The sequence below is a fragment of the Notolabrus celidotus genome, chromosome 9, assembly GCF_009762535.1.
Source record: "Notolabrus celidotus isolate fNotCel1 chromosome 9, fNotCel1.pri, whole genome shotgun sequence".
Taxonomy (NCBI): Eukaryota; Metazoa; Chordata; class Actinopteri; order Labriformes; family Labridae; genus Notolabrus; species Notolabrus celidotus.
The window spans coordinates 30,730,467-30,757,523 of NC_048280.1; the positions used below are offsets into that span (position 1 = coordinate 30,730,467).

A 27,057-nucleotide genomic window follows, 5' to 3' on the forward strand; every position below is an offset into this window, starting at 1 on the left:
CAAAACCAGGTGACACCTCTCGCATTTTACACTGCATGCTCTTCTGTATTCAGACAGCAGGGGGCGCCTGTTTGATGTGTTCGAGCTTTTTTAGACTTAAACTGGGCCTGGAAAACTAAACAACGTTTTGGGAGACAGCGAAAACCACGAGGGCTGTGTGTATCCTCTTACAACACAATAACCAAGTGGGGCTGCCAAGACTGAATCCCCCTGCAGGAGTGGGGGCCCTCTTTAGGTGTCAGACTGTGGACAGGCGTGGCAGTGGGCTGGTCCAGGCGAGCAGAGAGATGAAACACATCAGCAGGGTCCATTGATTTGGTTTCAGCTGAGGCCCTGATATAGTCTGACAAAGGGAACCTGGTTTCGCGTTCCAGCTTTGATACATTTGCTGTAATTAACCACATCTGCTTATTCTGAGGGCGGCTGTGGGCTGTGGGTGTGCCGCACCCACGCAGAGGGCACCGTCCTGAGGATGCACTGAGGTGAGTACACTGCCTGCTCATATTTGTGTTTCGTTGTGTGGATCGAGGCTATATCATCATGGTGGAATGGCAGGGCGTAGCACGGGGTCCTCCCTGTGGCGTGCATGAGCGGTATGTGCGCATGATGCCTCAGTCTGACACCGCACCGTCCTTACTGCCTGATGTTTACCGTGTTGTTGTGGGTCATGGATCTCACTGCCGATCCAGGGATTTGCTGTGGTTTGTGCTTGAATAAAAGGATGAAAATTGGAATATTTTTTTAAGGGGCAGCACCCTCTACATATTCCCAATGGTTTAATGTCCTCTTCGTGCCTTTATTTGGCTCATGCAAAGCGCAAGGTCCCATACCTGCAGCCAGTGTTTTGTTTCCAGTGTGATGGCAGTGCTTTAACCATGAAGGGTCTAATCTTCCTCATTAGTGATTGATTTCCGCATGTTTCACTCGAGCTCGGTCGATCTAACTGAATGCTGAATCTGCGGGACATCACGAGGCGATTTGTTTGATTTCAACGTGATGGTTTTAAACGTGTATAAGCTGAAGTATTCGCACAAACAGAGTCGTGCATTGATGTGTCGTCGCTGCTGTCCTCTGCATATTGCGGGTGGCCATTAGAGGATGCTCGCTCTGCTGGTGCTGAGGCTGCAGAGCGTGCGAGTGTTGCTAGGCAGCCATGCAGAGCGCGGGCCGCTGGCTGGTGGAGGAGCAGATGATGCTTACATCCCATAAAACAATGGTGTTCTTTCACGTTGAAATATGGAGCTGTAGATGTAAAGCAGGGTGCACTGCACACACATGACTATCTGATCAATAGGCCTGTTCTCTCCTCCTCCTCCTCCTGCTCCGCCATGTGGCTCAGCGTGTTTGGGATTATGGAGTCAATACAGTGTGCGTGCTGTTGAGATGCTCAGAGAGTGATGAAGCTCTATACTTCAGAGGCTGTTTGTTTTACATTTGTTACTCTACAAGTTTATTTGTCAACATTTGACGCATTGTTCTTTTAAAAGGTAGTGTTATTGGCATTATGCCGGAGAAAGTGGAAAAATAGGGGACCACACACACGGGGGCGTTGCCAGGAATTCTGGGCCCCCTGAAAAGATATCTCAGTGCGGGCCCCATCACCACAGCCTACTCTACAAAATATAACATTGCTGCTATAATACTGGTTTATTTGCATTAAACAAAAATAGATAATTAAAACTATCCTGGTTAACTGACTCAAATCTAAGCTAAATATCAATATATTTATTTTTTAACAATTTCTGCAAATGTAACTGCACAATATTGACCTTCAGACTGTCTACCTCTTTAAAGGGGGCATTATTTGGTATAATCTAACCTCATGAAGTAAAATAAAACTCCAAAAGTTTACAGTAGATGACCACATTTGCTGGACATACAAGTTTTTTTTTTTAGGATAATTGTATATGAACAGCTTCTCAGGCTGAATTTTTAAACGTCATATTTCTGAGAACAAACTGAATGGTGTGTTTGTGTATATGAATATATATACATAGGCTGTACATATATACCTGCTACCTGCAAAAGTTCTCTGACGACTCTGCCATTGTTGGCCTAATCACCAATGAGGACGACAGGGAGTACAGAGAACTGATGCAGGATTTTGCAGTCTGGTGCCAGAGAAACCAACTCCAGCTCAACGCAGGAAAGACCAAAGAGCTGGTGGTGGATTTCAGAAGACGCAAGTCCCCTCCTCCCACACCAGTGAACATCCAGAGAATGGGCATTGAGATTGTGAAATCTTACAAGTACCTGGGTGTTCACCTGAACAATAAACTGGACTGGTCAGACAACTCAAATGTGCTGTACAAGAGGGAACAAAGCTGACTCTTTCTGCTCAGGAGATTCCGGTCTTTTGGTGTGGAGGGGGCTCTTCTGAAGTCCTTCTTTGACCCTGTGGTTCTTCCTGCAGGGGTCAGACTCTATAATCAATAATATATATATATAAATATATATATATATATGTTGTAAGATATGCTTATTTTTACCTCTTTAATTTTAATTGCCAAAAACTTTTTAATAATTGATACTTTATAGGCTCTTGTTTGCTTCATATATTTTTTTTTTTGCACTGTCTACTTGCTACTGTGAAACTTGAATTTCCTCGTTGTGGGACGCGTAAAGGACTATCTTATCTTATTTTATATACAGTATATAAACACACACACACACAAGTGTTTATATACTGTATATGTATATGTTTATGTACACTACCGTTCAAAAGTTTGGGGTCACTTAGAAATGTCCTTATTTTTGAAAGAAACGCACTGTTTTTTTCAATAAGGATAACATTAAATTAATCAGAAATACACCCCATACATTGTTAATGTGGTAAATGACTATTCTAGCTGCAAACGTCTGGTTTTTAATGGAATATCTACATAGGTGTATAGAGGCCCATTTCCAGCAACCATCACTCCAGTGTTCCAATGATACATTGTGATTGCTAATCGTGTTAGAAAGCTAATGGATGATTAGAAACATCTTGAAAACCCTTGTGCAGTTACGTTAGCACAGCTGAAAACGGTTTTGCTGGTTAGAGAAGCTGTAAAACTGGTCTTTCTTTGAGCTAGTTGAGTATCTGGAGCATCACATTTGTGGGTTCGATTATACTCTCAAAATGGCCAGAAAAAGAGAACTTTCATATGAAACTCCACAGTCTATTCTTGTTCTTAGAAATGAAGGATATTCCATGCCAGAAATTGCAAAGAAGCTGAAGATTTCCTACAACGTTGTGTACTACTCCCTTCAGAGAACAGCAGAAACAGGCTCTAACCAGAGTAGAAAGAGAAGTGGGAGGCCCCGGTGCACAACTGAACAAGAAGACAAGTACAGTAGAGTCTCTAGTTTGAGAAATAGACGCCTCACAGGTCCTGAACTGGCAGCTTCATTAAATGGTACCCGCAAAACGCCAGTGTCAACGTCTACAGTGAAGAGGCGACTCTGGGATGCTGGCCTTCTAGGCAGAGTGGCAAAGAAAAGGCCATATCTGAGACTGGCCAATAAAAGGAAAAGATTAATATGTGCAAAAGAACACAGACATTGGACAGAGGAAGATTGGAAAAAGGTACGGACGGACGAATCAAAGTTTGAGGTGTTTGGATCACACAGAAGAAGATTAGTGAGATACAGAACAAGTGAAAAGATGCTGGAACAGTGCCTGACACCATCTGTTAAGCATGGTGGAGGTAATGTGATGGTCTGGGGCTGCTTTGGTGCTGGTAAAGTGGGAGAATTGTAAAAGATAAAAGGGATTTTGAATAATGAAGGCTATCACTCAATTTTGCAACGCCATGCCATACCCTGTGGACAGCGCTTGATTGGAGCCAATTTCCTCCTACAACAGGACAATGACCCAAAGCACACTTCCAGAATATGCAAGAACTATTTAGGGAAGAAGCAGGCAGCTGGTATTCTGTCTGTAATGGAGTGGACAGCGCAGTCACCAGATCTCAACCCCATTGAGCTGTTGTGGGAGCAGCTTGATAGTATATGGTATGCAAGAAGTGCCCATCAAGCCAATCCAACTTGTAGGAGGTGCTTCAGGAAGCGTGGGGTGAAATTTCTTTGGATTCCCTCAACAAATAAACAGCTAGAATGCCAAAGGTCAGCAATGCTGTAATTGCTGCAAAGGGAGCATTCTTTGATGAAAGCAAAGTTTGAAGGACAAAATTATTATTTCAACTAAAAATCATTATTTCTAACCATGTCAATGTCTTGACTATATTTTCTATTCATTTTGTAACTCATTTGATAAATAAAAGTGTGAGTTTTCATGGAAAACACAAAATTGTCTGGGTGACCCCAAACTTTTGAACGGCAGTGTATATGTATATGTATATGTATATATATATATACATATATATATACACACACACCATTCAGTTTGTTCTCAGAAATATGACGTTTAAAAATTCATCCTGAGAGGCTGTTCATATGCAATTATCCTAAAAGAAACCCTTATATGTCCAGCAAATTTGGTCATATAAGAACTGATGTATGAAGTAACTGTTAATTACCATACCTTAACTAATGATGGATTAAACACGTTGTCATTACATGATGTCATAGTGACAGGATCAATAGTTCATGGTGAACAAAAGGAATTATTAATTAATTCATCCAGAAAATCATCATGTGCCATGCCTTACTTCAACATGAATTAAGCATTATTTCGCTAAGAAAAAGTCCATTATTGTATAGTGTTACTGCTGTATTAATGTCAGTTATTTTCTAAAAGAGAAATGGTTGATATCACTCTTTGTTCCTGAAGGTGGGTAAAGCTATTAGTGCTAAAGTTGTATTACTTCAAATGTTTTGTTACTGATTTTGAATCCAATAAAAACAAAACAGTCTAACATTTGTTCCAAGATGCTGAAAATATTCACATTTTATTGTAAAAGTGAAAAGTGACAGAGTGAAGGAGTATTAATCTCCCAATCAAAATATCTGATACAGTTTTGTTCCAATTACTTAAACTTTGCTGCTCTTTTTTTTATGTATGTCATTTTTTTAGGACCAAGCTAATCATTATTAATCATTAAAATGTCCTGTGATAGAGCCTCCCAGTGTCTGCACCGCTAGAGATTCATTTTTAACTTTAACTTAAATTCCACAAGCAAATGAATGTTCATTAAATGTGGATATTTAACACTGACTATAGCAGAGGTCTAGGGCCTCTACAGTTGCTCTGAATAGAGCAGCAAACATTATGGTAGTGTGACTCCCGTAAAAGAATCATTGAGGCTGAGCTTCCAGTTCAGGTGCTTTATTTGGAGAAGAATGTGGTTTCTGAGGGAGATACAAATAAACAATTTACAATAACTACGGTAGGAATGAGATAGCTCACATTAACAAGGGAAAAACACTCCACACATAACTATACTGTTACCAAACACAGAATCAAGCCTGTAATACTCAGCAAAGCAACTCACAGAACAACAATAATAGAAACTGGAACAAATGTCATATATTTTAGCCTTCTGCTGACATTCAAGGGGCTTTTCTACACTGACCATGAAGGTCATGCCTGTTATAATTTCGTGTGTTAGTTTCTGTCCGTGAAGAACAATCTAAAACTTGTTATAAAGCTCGCCTGGCTGTTTTGGACTCCATCACTTTATGTTTGAAGTTCCTTTTAGTTTTCTCCTCTAAAGTGTTCTCCATATTTAAGTTTGGTTTATTTACATGCTGCGTGGTTCTCCGAGGTGAGAGCAAAATGTGCCTTTAGAGGCCATGAATAGGGGAGAGTCATCTTGCATGGAGTCAACAAACTGTGTTCTACCTCTACATCATTTATGCATTAATGCATTTTCATCTTGTGTATGCAGCATTTCTGCCAAGCACTCAGTCTGCTCAGTCAGATGTTTAGAGTAAATGAGTCAATTTATTTCAGGCTGAATGCAGCACAATCACCCTTGAATGATACATCAACATGCAATAGGGATAAAGACTGCTGGAGGCATACCCAGTCTTTAACTGTGTGTTATATTAAACTGAGAGTCTCTAGAAATGATGTTCACTAATAATCTCATCTGACAAATATAGATGTTATCACAAATTAGTTCATTAATGAGGCTTCATTCTGTTTACAAGCTGCCATGTGACAGAGGCTGCACTGAGGTTGTGTTGTATCAGAATTCACCTGAAACATATGATATACATTTAAAAAACTGAGGCATTGATTTCTACATTATTCATGTTTTCAATCATTTGATAAAAGCTGCTTTAAAAACTAAGATGACATTTTTTTATACTTCTCTGAGACCGCCATAAAAGTGTAATACAGATACAACCTTAAGTGACCTATTGCTTTTAAAACAGTTATTTACTATAAAACAAACACGCACATATGAGGGGCAGAGTGAAGTTAGATAAAACATGAGTTATTTCAGCTGATGACATCACAGATTAAGGTGGCATATTTCAAGGCCAAAGCATAATCTTTCAACGTGATCACAATTATTGTTGAAAAACTGCGTGTATCAAAAAACAGAAAACTATTTGTACTTGTTTTCCCAAAACCAGTTATGCAACTGGATGTGATCCACTAACCAGCCATTATCATAAAAACCTAATGAAAGGGGAGCCAGGGGAAATCAATCCAGAGCTACTTAGGTAATTATACCCCGATCTGCCTCTCCACTGCAGGATGTCAATGTTCAGACTCAGTCTGCCTAAAACCACGGAGAGTGGGTGGATTTACAGCAGTCAATACAGCCATGGATGTGTGAAGGTGATGTGCAACAAGCAAATTCATGCTGCTGTTCACTTCTTTGTTTGTCCAATGATTTCCAACACAGCAGCAGGTGCAGCATTAGATGTATTAGTCCATGTGTTCTGATGAAGGATACCACAGATAATAACCTTTGTGAAAAACATATTACTTGGGCATTTCTGGATTTCTGTTTTTGCACTTCAGGGCTAAAAGAGGAAGGGGACTACATCCTGAGGATTTTATGAAACAAAGGCGAGGTGATGATGCATCCTTCAGTGTGACCGTGGATTAAGTGGAGGAGGAAGCAGAGGCGGTGGGCCGGCAGCCAGATCTCCATGTCTCCCCTCAGTCATTAGGGCCCTCCCTGGAGAGAGAGGCTTTCTGTCTGCTGCTTGTCAGCAGCTGGGCCCCCTCTACCCCCACAGAGAAAGTCATACTCTCTGTGAACCGAAATCTGCTGTGAGTAAGAGGAGAGGGCTGCTGCTTCAAATTTAAAACGTGGATAGACGGGAGGCTTCCCAGGCAATTTGTTAAAAACATCCAACTTGATATTTTGAATAAAGTCAATCTAATGTATTTTGAACAGTTAAACACCAAAGACATAGAGAATGAGGAGATAAGCAGGTTTTCCTTTAATATCATAACACAGTTGTTATGATCTGGAGGAGGTTTGACAGTGAAACAATGTCATGCAAATCAGGGAATCATTAAAAAGCTTAGTCAATACAGGAGCAAATGGCAGATGAACTTAGATATCTAATGTAATGTCTCACTAATTGTGTGTGCAGAAAGCTTAACGGGATAAAGTGCAGTTTATCCAGAAACTCCATTAAAGGTTTAGTCATCTGTCAGCTTTTCTCACATGCAGAGCTAGGAAATGAGAAATTCATTTACATATGATGCAATGCTTTCTCTGTTGGGAGTAGATGTGATATGAGATGCTCTAATAGTAATGTTGCAGTGATGAAACTAAGAAAGTAAGAAAGTAAGCGAGCCAGTTGGGGAGATGTAGTATAGGAGAGAGGGTGTGGTGCATTTGGGACCTTATCTGCTCCCTGCAGCCCTGTATGTGTGTGTGTGTGTGTGTGTGTGTGTGTGTGTGTGTGTGTGTGTGTGTGTGTGTGTGTGTGTGTAACTGGGGGTGGGGCGAGTGCTCCGTTCAGAAGATCCTTACGGTAACTCTTTACTCTTTCTCCAATTACTGCGCTGTGCACAAGCTTGTGTATCACAAGCTAACTTCCTGTCTGTGGCTCTGATGCTTCTGCCTGCATGTGAGCTCTTACTGCTAATGCTCCATTTACTTCAGCTCTGCATTTCCACCAGCCAGTGCCCTGAGGGATGCAGCATCCTTAATGTGAGGGTAGGTTATTTTTCATCTTAATGCTGCTGCTTGAAAATAGACAGAAACACGGCTTAATGTTCGGTCACATGTTCTGTTTATTTTTATACCTGCAAGATCAAACTCAGCTTTCATATTAATGCAAGATACAAAAGGATTTGCTCTGAGTTGACTGTTACTTAAGTGAGCTTATTGATTGTACTGACTGATGTTATTTAATATTTGATCCTGCATCTGTGTGGGTCATCAGAGTTTCTCACAACCTCTGAGCTTGTTTGTAATCCTGAAGGACTCTTGTTCATGCAGGCTCAGGAAATCCCAAAATATTCTACACTGCACTTCCATTTCTTAGGATAAACCCTGATTTTTTAACCTCACAGGATTATTTCTTTTATTTTCCACCTTTAACCTTTAAATCTTATCTGCTCTATCTCTGAAACACTTTACACTCACCTCATTTGTCCGCTCACTTAAATTCAAACATGGGTATGTCCACTGTTTTTGATATGTTTGGGACACATGGAGCTCTAAGACACAAGAAAGCTCACTTGTTTTGTTTTTGGCTTGTTGCATGCTGTAAAGGTGTTGTTAGACGGTTTGTTGGGCAACTTGAGGCCCCTTAGACTCACCCTGTCTTATCTGCCATCAGGCAGGGTCTGTGCAGCTGCCATGAACTGTACCTTTATTCCAATAAGAAGGGGGCTGTGTGCAATGTACAATGTTCATCTGATTTATGATGTGTCACCATCAATCCTCAGGCCAATCTCCTGTTTTCTCCTACTGTAAATGGACTGTAGTGTGTATTCTCACTTGGTTTATCATATTTCCTACTGATCCACTCATGAAGGATTTAGAAGTAAGGGATCCCTAACTCTGACTGAGTGCTGTCCTCAGATCACCTGCCATTGATGAAAGTGTTGCTGATGTTGTCATTCAGTGCTGTAAACTGAAGGCAGACAGGGGGGAAGTGAGGGTCAGGGAAATATGTGAATCTTACAAGAATGACCAGCCACACCCAGCCTTTGTCATGTCCAACAGAAGGATGGAGAAAAGTCAGAGTCAGGGTTGTAAAGACTTGATGATGTAGCCTTGATGGAGGCTGTACTGATCTGCAGCCTCCACCTCCCAGAAGTCATTGGGCTAGGAAGTGTCTTATCCACTTCTCCTATATGTACCTTTAATTTGATCATAACAGCTGAATAAAGTGCTTTGTAAGCAGCATTACTAACATTACTCCTCTCTCTTTGCAGCTCTCCCCGTCCATCCTTGGTTGTAAGTCACAAAAAGTAGAAGATGAGTAAGTCCCCGACCCCCAAAAGCACCCCGGTGCAGCGCAGCCCCAGTGATGGGGTCCCTGAGAGCCTCCCGTCCCCTCAGCACTCCACACCTGGCTCTGGACCTCAGCACAAGAAACGCATCTCCAGCCTCCTCCAGAGTCCGGTGAGAAGGCCGTTAGTCTCTGTGTGGATGATTTATCGTCTCAATCTTTCTCCTTTCCTTTCTCCTTCTCCGTCTCCTTCCCTCTAGAAGCGGTTATCTCCTCACATTACGATTAATCTGCACTCAAATGCTACTTGACAGCTCAGGCAACAGTCAGTGCAGAGCTCTTCTGGGTGCATGACTCTGTGTTTCTCTGCATATGGGAGGGCATCAGAGAGGATACATAACGCTGATGGAGATCTGTGTGAAGTGCAGAGGATGCTCATGAAGTGATAAAACTGATTTTAAGAGACGAGTCATTAAATTCGTTAACTCAGCCTCACCCCTGGAGTGTATTTGTTCATCGGTGCATGAGTTCAATCCCTCTGTGATTATTATTGATCACTCTGTCTGCAAGAAGTCGGAAAAAATGAGCCAATGTAGCAAAAGACAGGAATGTGAAAATGCTAAATATAAGGCCTTTTGAACATAAAAACTGTATCTATTTGTGACGTATGGTCTGTGAATTCATGTGAGTGTGGTAATATATTCATATCTGCGTTTGTATGTAGTCGTTCAGGGAGGAGCTGGATGTGCTGATCCAGGAGCAGATGAAGAAGGGTGGCAGTTCATCCAACCTCTGGGCACTGAGACAGCTGGCTGATTTCATGGCCTCACATGGCTCTCCAGCCGCCCTGCCAGTCTCCCCCTCCAGTATGTACACATATCTGTCCCTCTCTTCATTTCTCTGCAGAGTCTCATTGTTTCTACACATTTCTTGATTTAATCCATGAAGCTCTGGCACAAGCACATCTTTTTTTAGGCGGTTTAATTAACTTAAAAGCAGCTCTGAACAAAAATCTCTTTGATGTACTTTGTACGGTTGGACTCACCTGGATAGTGGTGACCTTGTTTTTGTATGTTTGCTGTTGACAACTCACTACAGGAGAATCCATCTGCGCCACCATTAGCTTTAATATTCTTGTCCCACTGCTACCTAGCTACCCTCACAAAGACTCACACCCTGAGCTGCAGACAGATTTGCTCAGCAGAAACAGGAAGTAATTGGTCATTTTTAAGAAATATAGTGCTAAGGAATCCAAAAAAAGATGTAGTGGCTGAATGACAATAATTGAATCCTGAGTGACTAAACATAGCTGTTGGCTTTGGTGATCCATTGAGCTGCCCAAACACCTTTAGCATCTTTTTAAAAAAATATGTATTTTTATTGAATTTTCATGGATATACACTACCAGTCAAAAGTTTGGACGCACCTTCTCATTCAATGTTTTTTATTTATTTATTTAAATTATTTTCAACATTGTAGATTAATACTGAAGACATCAAAACTATGAAATAATCTGGTTTTGTCATAATCTAGATTACAACAGTAGTCAAATAGGGCTATCCCTTGTGTGCTAACCCTACCTCAGAACAACACAAGTACACAACTGATGGTCTCAAACACATTAAGAAGGCAAGTCATTCTACAAATGAACTCTTGACAAGGCTCATGTTCATTAGAAACCATTCCAGGAGACCACTTCATGAAGCAGACTGAGAGAATACCAAGAGTGTGCAAAGCTGTCACGAAGGAAAAAGGGGTCTACTTTACAGAATCTGAAATATCAAACAGATTCTGCTTTGTTTAACACTTTTTTGTCTATTTAATAATTCCATATATGTTCTTTCATAGTTTTGATGTCTTCAGTATTTATCTACAGTGTTTCAAATAATTTAAAGAAATACAAACCCTTGAATGAGAAGGTGTTTCCAAACTTTTGACTGGTAGTGTACATTCATAATAATCAGAAACACAATGGTGAATATAGACACACATATCCATAGTATAGTCAAAGTTAGACTATAAAGGAACACTTAGGGTGCTGGTGGAACTTACCAAAACACTACTAGATCATCAACAGAAACCTCCCAAGAAACACCTTTAGCATCTTAATGTAGTTTCTGAATCAGGTGTTCCAATAGTGTGATCAAGTTACTGTTTCTTTTTGTAAATTGTGAATGGACTTGTATTTATAAAGTGCTTTTCTAGTCTTTCTGACCACTCAAAGCACTTTTACACTACTCGCCACATTCACCCATTCATATCACATTCACTCATTGATGATAGAGGCAGTCAGTATTAGCTAACCTCCTTAATACACATTCACACACCTCTGAACAAGAGTGGGAGCAATTTGGGACTCAGTGTCATGCTCAATGACACTTTGACAAGTGACTGCAGGAGCTGGGATCAAACAGCTGACCTTCCAATTGATAGACGTCTGACTCTACCACTGAGCCGCCCAGCTGAACGGTATTTTATAATCAGATTAAAATGTAGAATTAGACAGATTCACCTCAATGTTGTCCAAAGAGCTGCTTCATTGGCAGGTTGACTTAAACATGTATTATTCTTGGTGTAATAGACACTTTAAATCACTGCTGAATCCGTTGTTGGAGATAGTTTTTTTTTTTACTAGCACACCTGTGTGTGTAAGCTAGCTTGGTGAAAAAGTAGCGTATCGCTCACAAGGAACATTGTGGGTCAGCTGGATGAAAAATGGAGAGGCGGTGACTAAACTCAGATAATGAAGCTGACAAAATAGTTGTTTATTTCAAGTAAACAAATGTTTGAAAATAAAGTAAACCTTCCTGATGGGAAAGAAACTATTAAGAGAGTATAACGATAAGCTATTACTGTTGAAAGAGTAATTGTTACACTAAGCTCTGCAAACTCAGGTGTTTTTTTAATTAATGCGTTACTTAAGCCCTCTGCTCAGGCGACTGGACTGTGCATCAATAATGATTGAGTCGCCTGATTAAAACATGGTCAGGGAAAGCTCATCATAAAGTAGTTTGAATGAATTCTTATTAAAAGGTGATATAAAATAACTTGTTTTGGGATCATTGAATATGAATGAAATAAAATAAATCAAATGAAAAGCCTGTTCAAAGCTCCAAGATTAAAAAATGTCCACATGTTATGAGATATTACCCACCATGACTGTTTCCTTATGTTCAAAAGTGTGACGAGAATCCATTAACCACTCACCATCAAATTACACTTCTTCTTCCTCTGTCTGATTTTCCTCTCCTCCTCCACAGACATGATGATGGTAACACCCATCAACGACCTTCACGGCTGGGAGCCTGGCAGCATGGTGAAGGGGGAGAGGTTGATGCGCTGCAAGCTGGCCAGCACCCATCGCCTGTTCGACCTCTTCGGCTGGGTGCAGATCAGCCGCACATGTCTCACTGTGAGTTCCCGTCTCTTTTCAAATGATGCTATTTTCTTCTTTTTGCTGTGAGGCAGAACACACAGTGACTGAACAGGATGTTCATCACATCAGTCGTAGGAGCGGAAAAGAAAGGCTGGCTGTTGACGCTCAGGGCTTTTGATAAGATCGGCTTTGGTCTGCGTTTCTGTGAGAAAGTCACATCAGGGACGAAATGAATCAAACGTTACTTGAATTATCTGCTCTTACATGTGTCCCTCGTTCTCTCTGACAGCTGCGTGTGAGCAAAGAGCAGGAACACTTCCTGGTGCTTCCAGATGGACTGGCCTATAGTGAGGTGACAGGATCCAGTCTGGTGAGTAAACTGAACACAGGACACACTCGCTCTGATGTCTGAGGAAGTGTGTTGTAAATTACTGTGTGCTGTATTATGTTTCATTTTTGTTTATATTCATTTATTTATTAATTTATTCTACTGGTGTGATTTTATATATAGATGTTTTCTTTCAATGAACTTCTTGATTATTTATTCTGCAGCAAAGTCTGAGAAGAAAATAATTTAGTCAGTCAAAACCTGGTTTAACACTCATTCTTACACAGCTTTAAAACTGCTTTAATGATAAACACACATAAGGTCACAAGCTGTTACATGAGAATATCATTGGTGGAGGAATTTTAAAGATCTGATGATGACTTTTGTTTCCAAACATTATAAACAGATCTAGGATCCAGTTCTTCCTTCAGTCAAATCCGTCTGTCTCAAAGCAAAAAAACATTGTCTTATAGCCTAAAACTCTCCACCTTGATGAGCTTCTAAGGATCTTTTCATAATTTATCAACTTCCATCCAAGAGCCCGACCAGTACATAAACTGTCAGGAGCCGAGGACATTGAGACGCAATTGTGGACCAAGGGGTTCTTAAAGTTATCTCAAAGGAATAACCACAACATTGCAAGCGATAAGAAGGGGAAAGGGAAAAGACCAAATACTATTGAACCGAAACACAGGCTAACCAAACAAACAAAGCTCAGAAAGAGAAACAAATGTGGGGCTTATACAGACCCACTACACTGAAAACACAAGGAGCCAACTCTCATTACCTCAGACAGTAATGAGTCAGCCCAGGGAACTGGACCCCAAGAGTATTTAAGCTTTCCACACCTCCAAATCAGTGCCAATCAGGCACACACACTGGACCCTGCACTGAGATGATTACCTCACCAAACTCAGAGTGACCGAACTGAGTGCCCCTCACAAAACTAGTAGAAGTTATCGCCAATATGTGCCGATCACTAATATATCAATAATATCAATGTTGTCATAAATGTTTCCAATATGTCAAAATATTACAGATTATTCTACATACCATATACAGCAAAAAACAATGCTTCAGATTATGTACAATTAATGTCATCATAGTCTGTCCAGTAAAGAGCTTTGAATGTAGTTTTTAAGTCTCTATGTGACCAAAAATGTCCTCCTTGTTGTTTCCTATGCTATCGGAAGCTAACGCTTTTGCCACCCAATCACCATGAGGAAGTGAAATCATGACATATGAATGGTCTGGAATCCTCTCTGACGATTGATTTGATAGGAGGAGAGTGATCTGGATGTCCCTGGTGTTGCTCTAGCTATTCAGAATTAATATCTGTTGTTACGGAGCTTAGACCAATCAGAATCAAGTATGAAACACAGCTGGGTGATTAGTAGGAAAGTGGGGTTAGTAATTTGAGGTAAAAGCTGCAATTCACAGCCGAAGTTGTTTGTTTTGGTTTGGAAAGAGGTGATTTGATGAGGGGGTGAAAAACAGGGACAGGACACTTCCTGTCAGATGAGAGCTAATCAATAAATGATAGTGGTTCTCTTCAATGTTTCCAAAAGTCAGAACTTCTGGTCATGATTAGACCAAAAGGCAACCCCTAAGATTTGAAAACTAAGAAAGCTTTAGCAGTTTTTACTGAAGTCTCTTTTTAGAGCTTTCAGAATGCAGGAGGAATGTTGATGTTTTAAAACAAGAGAGCTGCCGGTGTGGAAAAAGACGCACATTCAGACGCTGCTGTTTGGTTTCCAGGTGAAGGTGAACATCCTGGGTGAGGTGGTGGAGAAGGGCAGCACCAACCTCGGCGTGGACACAGAGAAATTCAGCCTACACTCGGCCATCTACTCTGCACGGCCTGATGTCCGCTGCCTGCTGCACCTCCACACACCGTCCACGGCTGCGGTGAGTCAGACTGAGCCGACACGGGGGGAGAGGTTGGTGTTGGCTGGTCAGATCCAGATGTGTGGGAAAGTGAACAATCCAACTCTGAACATAGAAAAACATTGCATGTTGACAACTTTGATGAGTGTCTGAGTGTGAATTCATCATGTCCAGCATATCTTGACTTCATATGAGACTGTTACATTATCTTACATCCATGACTGACAGCTGACTGTCTCCAGGTTTCAGCCATGAAGTGCGGCCTCCTGCCTCTCTCCCATGAGGCTCTGCTGGTTGGTGATGTGGCTTATTACGACTACAATGGAGTCATGGAGGAAGAGGAGGATAGGGTGGAGCTGCAGAAAAGCCTGGGGCCAACCTGTAAGGTGAGCAGACTGCAAAGGAACAAAGGACCTTAAATCTAATGCTCAGATAGCATCGCCTGGGTCAGCAGTTACTGCTACTGCCCCCCTCGGGAGTTGTTTCTGCTTTATGAATGGATGCAGGAGGGAGAGGGTGATTTAGAGTTGCTTTGGATGATTTATTTAAACCTCTGCTGCTGTGTGGTGACTAACCTTGGGAGCTAGTCATCTGTTCTCTCTCACCACAGCAACATTTTCACTGAGCTGCATCTTTTCTAATGAAAAATGAAGTTGTTGTTTTGTGTGGTAATGTTGCGGTCATGATGTGCAGGTGCTGGTGCTGAGGAATCATGGCATTGTGGCTCTTGGGGAGTCCATGGAGGAGGCCTTCTACACCATCTATCACATCCAGGCTGCTTGCCAGATCCAGGTACTACACACAACTACACACACACACACTCCCTATAGTGACGAACAGCTGACGTACTGGAGACAAAGTGCTACCACAGCACCTGTGTGTGGATGTGTGTGAGTGGAAGAGAGAGCTGGTGTATAATACAGACAAAACTGAGCAGACGTCCTTCTCTTCCTTCACTGTAATTCAGCCAGCAGCTCTGCACTGCAGAGTATTACAGCTCAAGAGTGTGCTGTGCCAAGAGACACTGCAGTCCTCCTACAGGACCAACAGTGGCCTGTAGGCAAGGTCATGAATCCCTTAAACCCACTGAGGATCATGTGTTATGTTTCCCTCTGTACACAGTAAACATGGTGATACTGAGGAGGCGCGCACTCTGCTGGCCTGAATGTTTGTTAGCTGAGGCTTAAGAGAGTCTGAGGCTTGCTCAGAATCTGGTTTATCTTTGCCAGGTGACAGCTTTGTGCTCTGCCGGTGGAGAGCAGAACCTGATCATGCTGGACCGAACCATTCATAAACCTAACATCGCTGGCACCGTGGGCTGGGCTGGCTCCACATTTGGACCTCTTCACAAGAGCCGTGTCGGCGAGCACGAGTTCGAAGCTCTCATGAGGACTCTGGATAACTTGGTGAGTAACAGTCAATTATGCTAAACACAGTCATGTACACAGTGATCATGGATGTTATATTTTTCTACTTTAAATTTGCACATGAAGATCAGCTCATGTTTATAAGGATTACTAAACACAGATCACTGTACCTTAAATAGTTTTCATCAGTGGCTTTTGACCCCTATATACTTTTTAATAAATATCAGGAGCATGAAGGACACAAACTTTTGATCTTGGTTGGCTCCAAGCAGTCACATCTAACGAAAGATGCTATGGAGTCCAATGTTTTTGAGCTTGGTCCTCATTACGGTCTACACGTCATAGTATCTCATCTTCACTGTGATTTGAAACGTTCTCTCGTTCAGTATGTCTCTCGTGTTATAACCCTCTCCTAGCTTTGCGTCAGCTTTGTCTACTTTGCTAGATTACCCCACTTAGATTTTTTCAAATTGAAGCTCTCCATCCTGAAAAGTTTGAGATCCTGATGTGTGGGAGGTTTGCTGATTCACACAAACTTCAGGAGGCTTGTCAGCTTGCACCTTCATCTCAGCAGCTCAGTTTGGATGCTGCTTCTGTAACCACTCATCCTCTTCTTTATTAAAACATCATCCTCTAACAGAGTGGGCCAAAACGGCTGCAGCTGGCTGTGTAGATCAACTTTAATCCAGAATAACTGGTCTCATGCTGATAAAAGTAATTTGGAAGTAGAAGAGGAGAAGTAAGTAGAGAACGTATCGATCCTTCAATCTTTATCAATCATCCATCCAGATTGTTGTGCTACCAGATTAGGGTCAGTCACTGTTTCCTTTCTGTTCAGAGTCTTTATAGACATGTGATACTGACTCTTGTCCTTTCAGGACCCTTAATTTAATTGTTTGAAACCATATCATAGCAGACTTTGTTGTATCAGCAAATATTCTTACCTTGTTCACAAGCTGGACATTATGTTCTGATAAAACCTGGGCTTTGCACCTTTGGATGATGACATATTTACTTATGTGACGGTAAAAATATTGAAATACCATGAAAACATGCCAGCCAAGGTTTTGATTGAGAAACTTGTGTTTTTTCTAGAAGCTACGGTATTTCCAGCTTGCTTTCATCGTCATGTAAACGTGCCAAAAAGACAAACTATATATATACTTTATATTTTACTTCAGACCTGTAGGTCCATATCAGAAAAAAACACAAGAAACATAAATACAACAGAGACAACAACAATGCTGAAAATACAACAGTTCAACAAGTTTAAAACACAAAAAATGAATACCTTGTGTCATTTAGTTAGTCAGTAATTTACTCTAAATAATAGACACATCATTTTGTACATGAAATTTCTCAGATCAGCATGGATCAAGGGGATATTACGGCTAACACTCGTCCGTGTCAGTATCTTGGGAAAGATTCTAAATGCACCATAAAAGTCACCCAAAGCGTTTTCATGAAATGTCTCAGCTGAATGCATCAGCTTAAATAGTTCAAGGTTTGTTTTCAACCCAAATGTATTCAAGGCTGTATCTTTGAGCAACATTTTTAAACCTCTTACAACCAACAATGAAATCCCACAGCAGTGTTAGATAGTCTCAATATGTTAACGTATCTTGTGAACACAGCACAAGTCAATCTGTTTTTCCATTAACACGTTACCGGCAACAAACCCACTGAACGTCAGGATTAAAGGTGAACTTATTGATCAGGTAACAGAGGTAAATCAGGTAATCAGGGATAGTTTTAGATTCTCAGTTCAATTTTAAAAGCCAGGTTGAAATGATTTGATAAAGAATTAAGGCTAATCTTTGCTGTTTTAAGAAGTGCTTGACACTGGACCGTGCCTTTCTATTTTTAAATACGATGATACTTTCACATCTGTCTCATGGACACAGGCAAACCAGTTACTAATGAAATCTTTAGAGTGCTTTCACAATCAGGCCTCCAAGATAAAAAAAACAAACATATTAGACATCACTACTGACTGTCTGAGGTAAATACAAGATTTGAATGTGAGTATTTGTACTGATTTCCATTTTGCAACGCTTTTGTTCAAATGTTTTAATGGACTCGACCCTCAACCTTTCTGCAAATACATAAAGAGACGACAGAGCTGCAACAGATCAAAAAAGGTCTCACAAATGTGAATGTTACAAATTAGCATCTGCTACAAACTCTGATACTTGCACTGGATGGTTGTTTTCAATCTGTCTCTGATAAATAAACCAACATTTTCTGAGGCTACATGACAATACAAGTAAAAAAGCTTTCCTTTGGTGACCAGATCAAATACTTGTAAGCTGATCTGCTGAATAAAACGTGGACATATCAGCATTTAACTAAACAGCTCATACATTTGATACAGCTAGAAACCAAAGTTACACGCTGCAGCTAATGAAACCGACTTAATGAAGGCTAAACTAAGTCAGTGTTTTGAAAATGTTTCTTACTCCCTGGCCGTCTATACGATCACAGACATGAGTTAAAGGTTAAAGCTCAATAATACGACATAATAATGATGGTACTACCCTCTGAATAACCAGTTAGCTTAGGATAGCATGAAGGTCATTCCAAACCTCATCAACAGCACTGGCTTTAGGTCCTCATATATACTGTTAAAACCAGAGAACTGTGGTGTTCTCTGCTGGTTTCAACTGAATTTCACTGTCACTAAATACGCCCACTTCAAACTGGAACTTGTTTATTTTATGGATTCAAAAATAAACATGAGAAATCACATATCAGGACCAAAATATTGTGAGTCAGTGCTGTTATCACCAGTGGGACCTCAGGGGAAATGCACACACACGTACAGCTTGACATGACATGATGCAGCAGAAGAGTGTAACAGCAGTGCAGTGGACATGAGCCTTCTTTTTGTCTCATAATCTCCACTAAACTTTGATTGAATGTTGCATGCAGCTCGGACACATTGAAAAGCGTCTCACTCCTGTTGTGATTCAGGGCTACCGTACAGGCTACGCCTACCGTTTCCCTGTGCTGCTGGAGCGAACGCGGACAAGGAGGGAGGTGGAGGTGCCCGCGACCGCCACCACTTTTTACCAGTTTGATGATGATGGCGTCCACCCCGCTCTGAGGCAGCACCCGTTTGCTCAGCGTCAGCAGCAGGAGAGGACCCGATGGCTCAACACCCCAAACGCCTACCAAAAAGTCAACCAGGAGCAGGCCAGCCCGGGACACCAGCGCACCACTGTGAGCCACTACTTCTGATTTGATGAACAGACTCAATAAAGAAGAGAGATGTTGAATATGAAGTTTAATGTATGCATTAAGAATAAAGGTTTCCTGCCTGCTGTGATATCTGGATTTAAAGAATATTTCAAGAAGCTGGAGGGCTATGGGATCAGAACCAGGGGTGAGATTAGTGAATGTTATGAGGAAAAGGCTTAACTTATGCAAATGTGCAGAGCTTCATTTCAAAATTATAATTGGTGCAAAGAGAGACCAGGTGACAGAGCTATTAACTCACCATCTCTCTGCTGATCAAGAGATGGACTTGTTTTATGTGATGTACAAAGAACTGAAGCTCATCCTTATACCTTAGAGAAAAAGATGAAGCAGAGCTGCAGTGATGAGTCCTCTGGAGACAAAAACAATATGAGAGTGGTTGCCTTCCATCAGGGGGAGGAGCTTAGCTTTCCCTTTCTGTTTTCCCTCCTCCTCTGTTCCTCCCACCCTCTTCTCTCTCCTCTTCTCTGCATTGCAGGGGAAAGCAGACAGCTCTATTACGACTACTGCCGTGCAGAGTCTGCCCTCTGGTGGACAAATATTGTATCAGGGCTGCATGATTGAAAAAAACCCCATGCTTTTCAAAGAGGAAAAATGTATTTTTAATGAGGCATGTTGGTTTATTCTTCAAATCTGTCTTAAGATCTGATCGACATGACTTTCTACAAATGAGCATATTAAACAAAACATGTATTTTAAGATATTCCTCTGATGTTGCTTTCCTCTCTTAGTGGTTAAAGGCAGAGGAGATGACCCAAGCTGGCACAGCCATCAAGATTGAGAATCCAAACCAGTTTGTGCCTCTTTTTACCAACCCTCGAGAGGTTATTGAAACACGGAACAAGGTTTGGCTCTTTCTCTTCACTATAATCCCTCTCTCTGTATCCTGTCACATGAAGCATACCAACAATGTATTATTCCCCTCCCTTAAGATCCGACAGCAAAATCGTCAGGACATGAAGACCGCCGGACCACAGTCTCAAGTCCTCGCTAGCGTAACAGTTGACGGGCCTCCGGTAAACTGCACTCTCACTATTTGTCAAGCATCCATCTCTTTTTCTCTCCATGCCTCCTCTTGGCTGCAGAGTTAAAAGCTATCATTTTGTCTCTTTGCTTGTGGTTTAGTCTCCAGTCAGCCCACCTAAACTCCCACCAGAGCCAGAGCCTCCCAACCCCTTTAACCAGCTGACAGACCAGGAGCTGGACGAGTACCGCAAGGAGGTGCAGAGGAAACAGGATGGAGGGACCGATGGTATGATCCTCAGCTCATCTCCACTAACTCTGTTTGAACTCTATTCAGTCAATTAACCATACAGTCACACCATATTTTATTGTAAACAGTAGATGTCTGTTTATTCCTCAAGAGTAATCCTTAAAGCAATTCTTCAATGTGAAAATATGAAGGTAGATTGATACAATTAATGTTGCTCATCAAAAACCTGCTGCTTTAACAGCCTTGATTCCTCTGGGATGACCTTCACCAGATGATGGAAGAGGTTTGCTGCTCTTAGTGAGGTCCTGGGTCAGCAGGGCCAGAGTGCTCTGATTAAACTTAAGAAATGTAGCTTTGGCTAAGTAGCTGATGTTGAAAGGCTTAAAGTGTGCAATTATTGACACAAGTGCTCAGCTCCAACATGTAAGTGATTTCACTATTAGAGTTGGTATTCATGTACAGTCCCTGCAGGTTCATGGTCCTATTACAGTAATTATGAAAATGTGAACTAATGCAAAGAAAAAATGAGCTGATGAAAAATATGTGGAAGAACAAAATGAAATTAATGTTTGATGTTGTTCTCAATGTATGAAAAAAGGGAAAATAAGACTTTTTGTTTCTCATATCAATGCATTTAACACTTCAATCAATCAATCCATCTTTATTTATATAGCGTCAAATCACAACACATGTTGTAAAAAACATGTATGATAAGATAACGATTAAAAAAAGGTGTTAATAATAAAATAACACAATAAGTGAAGGGGGGATGGGGCTGCTTGGTCAAATCTTTTATGTGACAGTGAGCGTTTCGTCTCATATTCAAACGATCAGGGTTGTAGAAATAAAACAGGACATGGGCCGGGCCAAGAACCGAGCAGCACAAAGGAAGGTTTCATTGGGGAATAACTGGGAGGTAATTTTTCTCGCATGATCCAGGAAAGGGTCCCTCATCTTATGAAACCTCAATGAAGAGCCCTTTACTGTATATCTGATCTTTTCAAGCTTCAGGTTGTTAAATACTTCCTTAATCCATGGAGTCTTGCCAACAAAGTAACAACATATCTGCAGACTCTTTCCAAACAGAGCAGGTCTAACACTAAATGATAATTGATAGGATTTATACAGCCTTTTTCATGGTACTCAAAGTTGCTTTACCATACTCTGTGTTCTATTACCCAACATCAATACAGGATAAGATCCAGTCCCTTTTACAGACAGGACCCAGTCTGATCTTATCTTAATCCACCATGAGCAGAGCACTTTGCAGCATTTAGCAAGTTACAGCGGCAAGGACAAACTTCCTTTAACAGGCAGAAACCTCCAGCAGGACCAGACTCATGTTAGACACACATCTGCTTAGACCGAGTTGGAGAGAGGGATAGAGGGAGATTAAGAGAGAGATGATAGTGGTAAGATGGATAGCAGTAGTCGTAGCTCTGTTTATTTTTTAAGAAATGAAACTCCAGCACAAAAACTACATTCATGAGCAACATGTCAGTCCTTAGACCCTCACCAGACAAACTGTTTATTTATTACTCAACCATCTGTCATGTCTAGATTTGTATTTATCTCATAACTGTCTTAATGTCTAAACTTTCAGTATCTAAGGAGGCCATAGGGATGTCTGCATACTTTAGGATATATATTCTTGTAAAGGCAGCTTAAACACTCACTTTCACTATTAGTGCATTGCAATCCTTCTTCTAACCTCTTCGGGGGCTGTGTGTGGTGTTCATCAACTCATCTTGTCTTAATTCTCATTGGATGGTCAAAAATGTAAAATGTCAAATATTATTCCTGAAGATTGCCCTTAAGGAGTGAGTTGAAATGAAAGCACAGTCATTTTTAAGCCTCTATGCGACACACAGCCCCTATCTGAGAATGAATCTCTCTCGTAACTGTCTTGTAAACTGTGTTCACTGCTCTGTCTTACATTTCTAACTTCCTGTGCAGCTGAACTCTCACTGTCCCTCACTGTGTGTCTTTGTATTTATCTGTAAGTAGGGGAGGAGGGGGCAGATGACAAGGAGTCTTCCCCTGCTACCTCCCCCTCAAAGGGCCCTCCCCCCTCAGGTGAGGCTTTGCAGAGCGCTGACTGTCTGCCCTGCTTGCCTCACACTCTGCTTATCTGAGCTGCAGCCTGCTCCAGTCCTACATGAGCTCATGTGTGACTCAGTGCTGCTTCTGCCCTCTCATGTTTCAAACTCTCCCTGACAACCGTGTTACACCTCCTCAGGAGTACTTTACTCTCTCTGTTCTGTTAAAACACAGATTAAACACAGCTGGGCCATCTAGTGCTCTTCCTTTTAGAAAATCAAACTGAAGATTATTGAAGGACTCACTTTGAAGACTAGATGTACAGTTAATTATATTTTAATTTATATAAATATAATGTGCAGAAATATAACAATTTACAAATAGCATATTTGACTTGAGCTGGACACCACATTGCCAGGACAGTATATGTCCAGTCTAAACAACACAGATAAATCTGTGCCTAAGATAGATCAACTATGACACTGTCCACATCTTTAACTGAAGTGGAAGTGGAGGTAAGGCAATATGCATTTAAAATCCTCCCTATGTAAAAGAAAATAAGTATTATCAGCAAATTCAAGAAAGTAAAGGTTCAGTTGGTACAGAAAACATACAGGGTCATTACCACTGCTGTGGTTATGTGCACACTAATGTACATTACTGTTTGGACATTTAAAACTGGAACAACATAACTGTTTGCTATGGTCGTCAGTGTGTCTTGTCACTGAGCTAACATTAGAAAACAAAATTACACCAAGCAATTAAAACAATAAAAGAGTGCTTATCAGCTTTGAAATGCAATTGTTTGGAAGTACAAAGCAATGTTCAATGTGAATCCTCAGGTAAGATGCATAAATATGATTGGATTCTTCCCTGCGCTTCATTAATGACCATTCTTTGAGATTAATGTGGGTAAAAATGTTATAATTCAGGTAATAGGACACAACAAGTTAAAAAAAACACACATATATAGCCACTTACCCATTGTCTGAAAGTCCTCAATCCGTTCCTTTACTCAATTTAACAGTAGTAAATCATTTGTGAAGCTCACTGCTTCAAGAAATGTCACTTTTTCATACTGTAGACAGAGCCGGTGTGAAGATGTGGGCAGCTTGAACTGTGTATTGGGAAGAAAACTTATTAAAGTATCAATACCTGAAGGAGCAACAGAGGTTGTCAGGTTTTGTTGGCATGTGCTTCTGATCTTTCCCATCAGACATCTTGTCTCCACATAACGGAAACACAGACTCAGCTTATTGCATGGATAACCCCTCCGGTACATGTTGCTCTGTAAACAGAGTGCACATTTTATTCCTGCTATAAGTCTCTTCTTGATAAGTCAAAACCTCTCATACAAGTCTGTTGGCTTAGTCGTCACGCTTTGATTCCCATGATCCACATTACAGCCCGCTGTAGGGAAATCCATCTGTCACTGTACCCACTGTATCTGTTCTCCATCTGCATCTCTGTGTGTGTCCGTCTGTCTGTCCTTTTCTATGTGACACTGATTTATAGGGCAAACTTCAGGTGCTTTGGTCTTGTCTCAATAGTAAGTACAGAAAAAAGTACAGCAACCCACTTCTCATAAACAAAGCATGTTCATCTGCTGTGTAGCATGTACCTTTAAAGCTCCATCCAACACAAGGCTCTTTATTTTGTTGCTAAATGTTCTTTATTTTCTTCAATGCTCCGAGCAGAAGAGGCAAAGCCTGAATCTCCAGCCATAGAAAACGGAGGTGAGGAGGAGAAGCAGACGACAGAGGAGCTGGAGAAAGGGATGAAGGCTCTCTCAACCAACGACACCTCCACCACGCCTGCTGCTCCGCCCGCTAAACCGCAAGGTGTCACCCCTGAGGGCTCTCCTTCCAAGTCCCCGTCCAAGAAGAAAAAGAAGTTCAAGCCGCCGTCGTTCCTGAAAAAGAGCAAGAAGCAGAAGGAGAAAGCAGAGACCTGAGGAGCTCAGACGACATGGACCTCGGTGAAATACAGCTGAGCGACATTTTCAGTGTGTGACAGATGACTCGACCACATCAGATCTATTCAAACACAGTCACTTCAGACGGCACTTACAGACACGGTGTTCCAAAACAACAACAAATACTTTAACAGAAGTGCTTGCTAACTATGTACATCTGTGTGGTGATTTATCTTCAGCAGGTTTAAACACTGATAACTGCTTTCACATATTATTTCATCGAGGTCTGAGACAACATTTTGACACACTACGTCTTGTCACACAAACAAACACAGTCCCTGTACTACTCACTTCTTCTTTTCACCTGCTGTGCTCAAACCATTATCTAACTACACTGTTTACGCAGTCAGACATCTTCCTTTCTAACACTGGGGCTGCTGGCGTGATCCTGTGCACTCGCCCCTCACAGTTTATTTAAACCTTTTTTTTATATCCACATCTTTGCAAGACACAGTCAGAACGGGCATCTCTTTGAATTATGCACCCTTTCTCCATGTGTAGACACTTACCACATGTATATTTACATTTGAGTATGTTGCATTTGTTGATCATCTTAGGCATCCTCTTGTCATGATTTGGTTCTATTTATCAGATAGGTGTTGCAGGTATGCTACGTGAGCACAGGTGTAGTACATGTAGAAATATACTGATAGCTACTGATTGTGCTGCTCTGATGCTGGTTTTGTGTTAAACTAGTCCACCAACATAACTACTACAGCAGGGATGAACAATGAAAGCGAGAGCGGAGAAAATAAACTGGCTTGCAACAAAACCCAATCCGCCATAAGAACCACCACGACTCCAAACGAAAAGATGAAGCGTAAAGAGTTTGTTGCTTGCCGATGCAGTCTTAACAACAGTAACAGAAAATACTGAAGGTACGAAACATTCCACTTTCCCATTTTCTTTTAAATGTATGTGTGCAAGATACCTCTGTACTGTTGTAACTTTCTTTCTGTTTGAAGTAGCTGTTAGCAAAACTGCTGATGTGCGATGTTTGCTCATTGTTTTTATTTATTTTATATTAGGATGTATAAGTGTGTGTTGCAAGGTTACCATGTATCTGTCATTAAAGATCAACTTTGATTTGAACCAGCTCGACACCCTGTTTTTGTCTGTTGCTTGGTCATTTTTTTTGCTTTCTGCTATAGATCTCTTAAAACTTTGATCAAATGTTAAAGTGGCAAATACATTCCTTACAACGCAACTCTCTTACAATTGATTCAACAGAAACTGGAAGCGAACTTCATGCCACAGATGATCACTTTCATCTACAGTCACTCTGTAGGGAAGCATCACAAGAGTGCTGCAATCAATCTTAAATTAACAACTTGAAAACTGGTAAAAATATTAGCATTGTATTCATTCACAGGGTTTTTTATTAGCCGGACAACACAGTATTTTTCCTTTCATGCATTAACTCTGACCATCCAAGATCAAAATACAGACCTTTTTATTCTCTCTAGATAACATTAATCTAGATCATTGGTGGCCTCTCCAGGATTATATTGTATGCACAAGAAACATCAGCCTTTGTATTTAGGCTGGATACATACACACATGCACATACACGTCTCAGTAAGTGAACATGCAAGAGAAAGGGAGAGAGAGATAAGTCAATTCAAGACTTTTCTATTTGCATTAACATTACCATGACAAATTCAATGTAAAACCGACCAACCAAATGCATTTCAAAGGCCAGCCAGCACAGCTGGAAAGTAACAGCCAGTTTTATATGGGCAACAATATGCTTATAATAAACAATAAGATTATAATAAACAACAGAATTGTAGAGCAAGAAACACCTACCCCCAAAATAAGCAATAAAAAAGCCTGATGAGAAAATTAGATCAAACAGCATTCCTAGTCATTTCTGAGTCATTGTATTCTTAAAATATATTATGTCCCAAATGCTGTAACAGCACACAGATCTCGCAGTGACGACAGGCTTTGATTCAATTAAATTCAAAAAATGTTATTTATCCAAAGGACAGAGTGCAGTTGTGTAGGAACAAAAGTTTGCTCAGCAATATATTCTTTCACACATTTTCACATTCATACATATCTATACATACGTAAAAAATTTAAATTTACGAAGTAGGGAAGGTGCCATGGTTTTATGGGTGGATAAGAGAATAAATTAACAAGTGCAAACGTCCAACAGAGAGTAAAGTAGGAGCATGGTCGTGGGAAGTAGGGGGGCTGAGGGTGCTGCAGCACCCACTGTTGGAAAAGGCATCACACAATTTTTTCTGAATGCATAAATAAGTTGAAACAAATACATTAATT

At 40.9% G+C, this 27,057-nt stretch overlaps 1 protein-coding gene across 5 annotated transcripts; it reads left to right on the plus strand.

Moving 5' to 3' along the window:
- Nucleotides 1-51: 51 nt before the first annotated feature.
- add2 (adducin 2 (beta)) lies at nucleotides 52-25,871 on the plus strand. 5 transcript variants are annotated; one of them, XM_034692304.1, is made up of 15 exons: nucleotides 79-482; nucleotides 6,923-8,078; nucleotides 9,308-9,497; nucleotides 10,049-10,190; nucleotides 12,585-12,736; nucleotides 12,990-13,070; nucleotides 14,787-14,936; nucleotides 15,158-15,301; nucleotides 15,609-15,707; nucleotides 16,145-16,321; nucleotides 19,256-19,504; nucleotides 20,272-20,385; nucleotides 20,473-20,556; nucleotides 20,666-20,792; nucleotides 24,491-25,871. In XM_034692304.1, the coding sequence occupies exons 3-15, from the start codon at nucleotides 9,351-9,353 to the stop codon at nucleotides 24,745-24,747; spliced, it is 1,923 nt and encodes a 640-aa protein (XP_034548195.1). In that variant the 5' UTR covers nucleotides 79-482; nucleotides 6,923-8,078; nucleotides 9,308-9,350; the 3' UTR covers nucleotides 24,748-25,871. The 5 variants fall into 5 exon arrangements, with proteins under 5 accessions (XP_034548194.1, XP_034548195.1, XP_034548198.1 ...); XM_034692307.1 differs by lacking the exon at nucleotides 6,923-8,078 and adding an exon at nucleotides 24,309-24,342 and having other exon boundaries at nucleotides 93-482; XM_034692305.1 differs by having other exon boundaries at nucleotides 107-482; nucleotides 6,923-7,177.
- The last annotated feature ends 1,186 nt before the right edge of the window (nucleotides 25,872-27,057 follow it).

Bases quoted from the DNA above. Each gene is read 5' to 3' on its own strand.
- add2 (XM_034692303.1), top strand. From the start codon at position 9,351: ATGAGTAAGTCCCCGACCCCCAAAAGCACCCCGGTGCAGCGCAGCCCC. The intron at 15,302-15,608 runs GTGAGCAGACTG...CATGATGTGCAG, and splicing joins GCCTGGGGCCAACCTGTAAG to GTGCTGGTGCTGAGGAATCA. The intron at 20,386-20,472 runs GTTTGGCTCTTT...CCCTCCCTTAAG, and splicing joins TTATTGAAACACGGAACAAG to ATCCGACAGCAAAATCGTCA.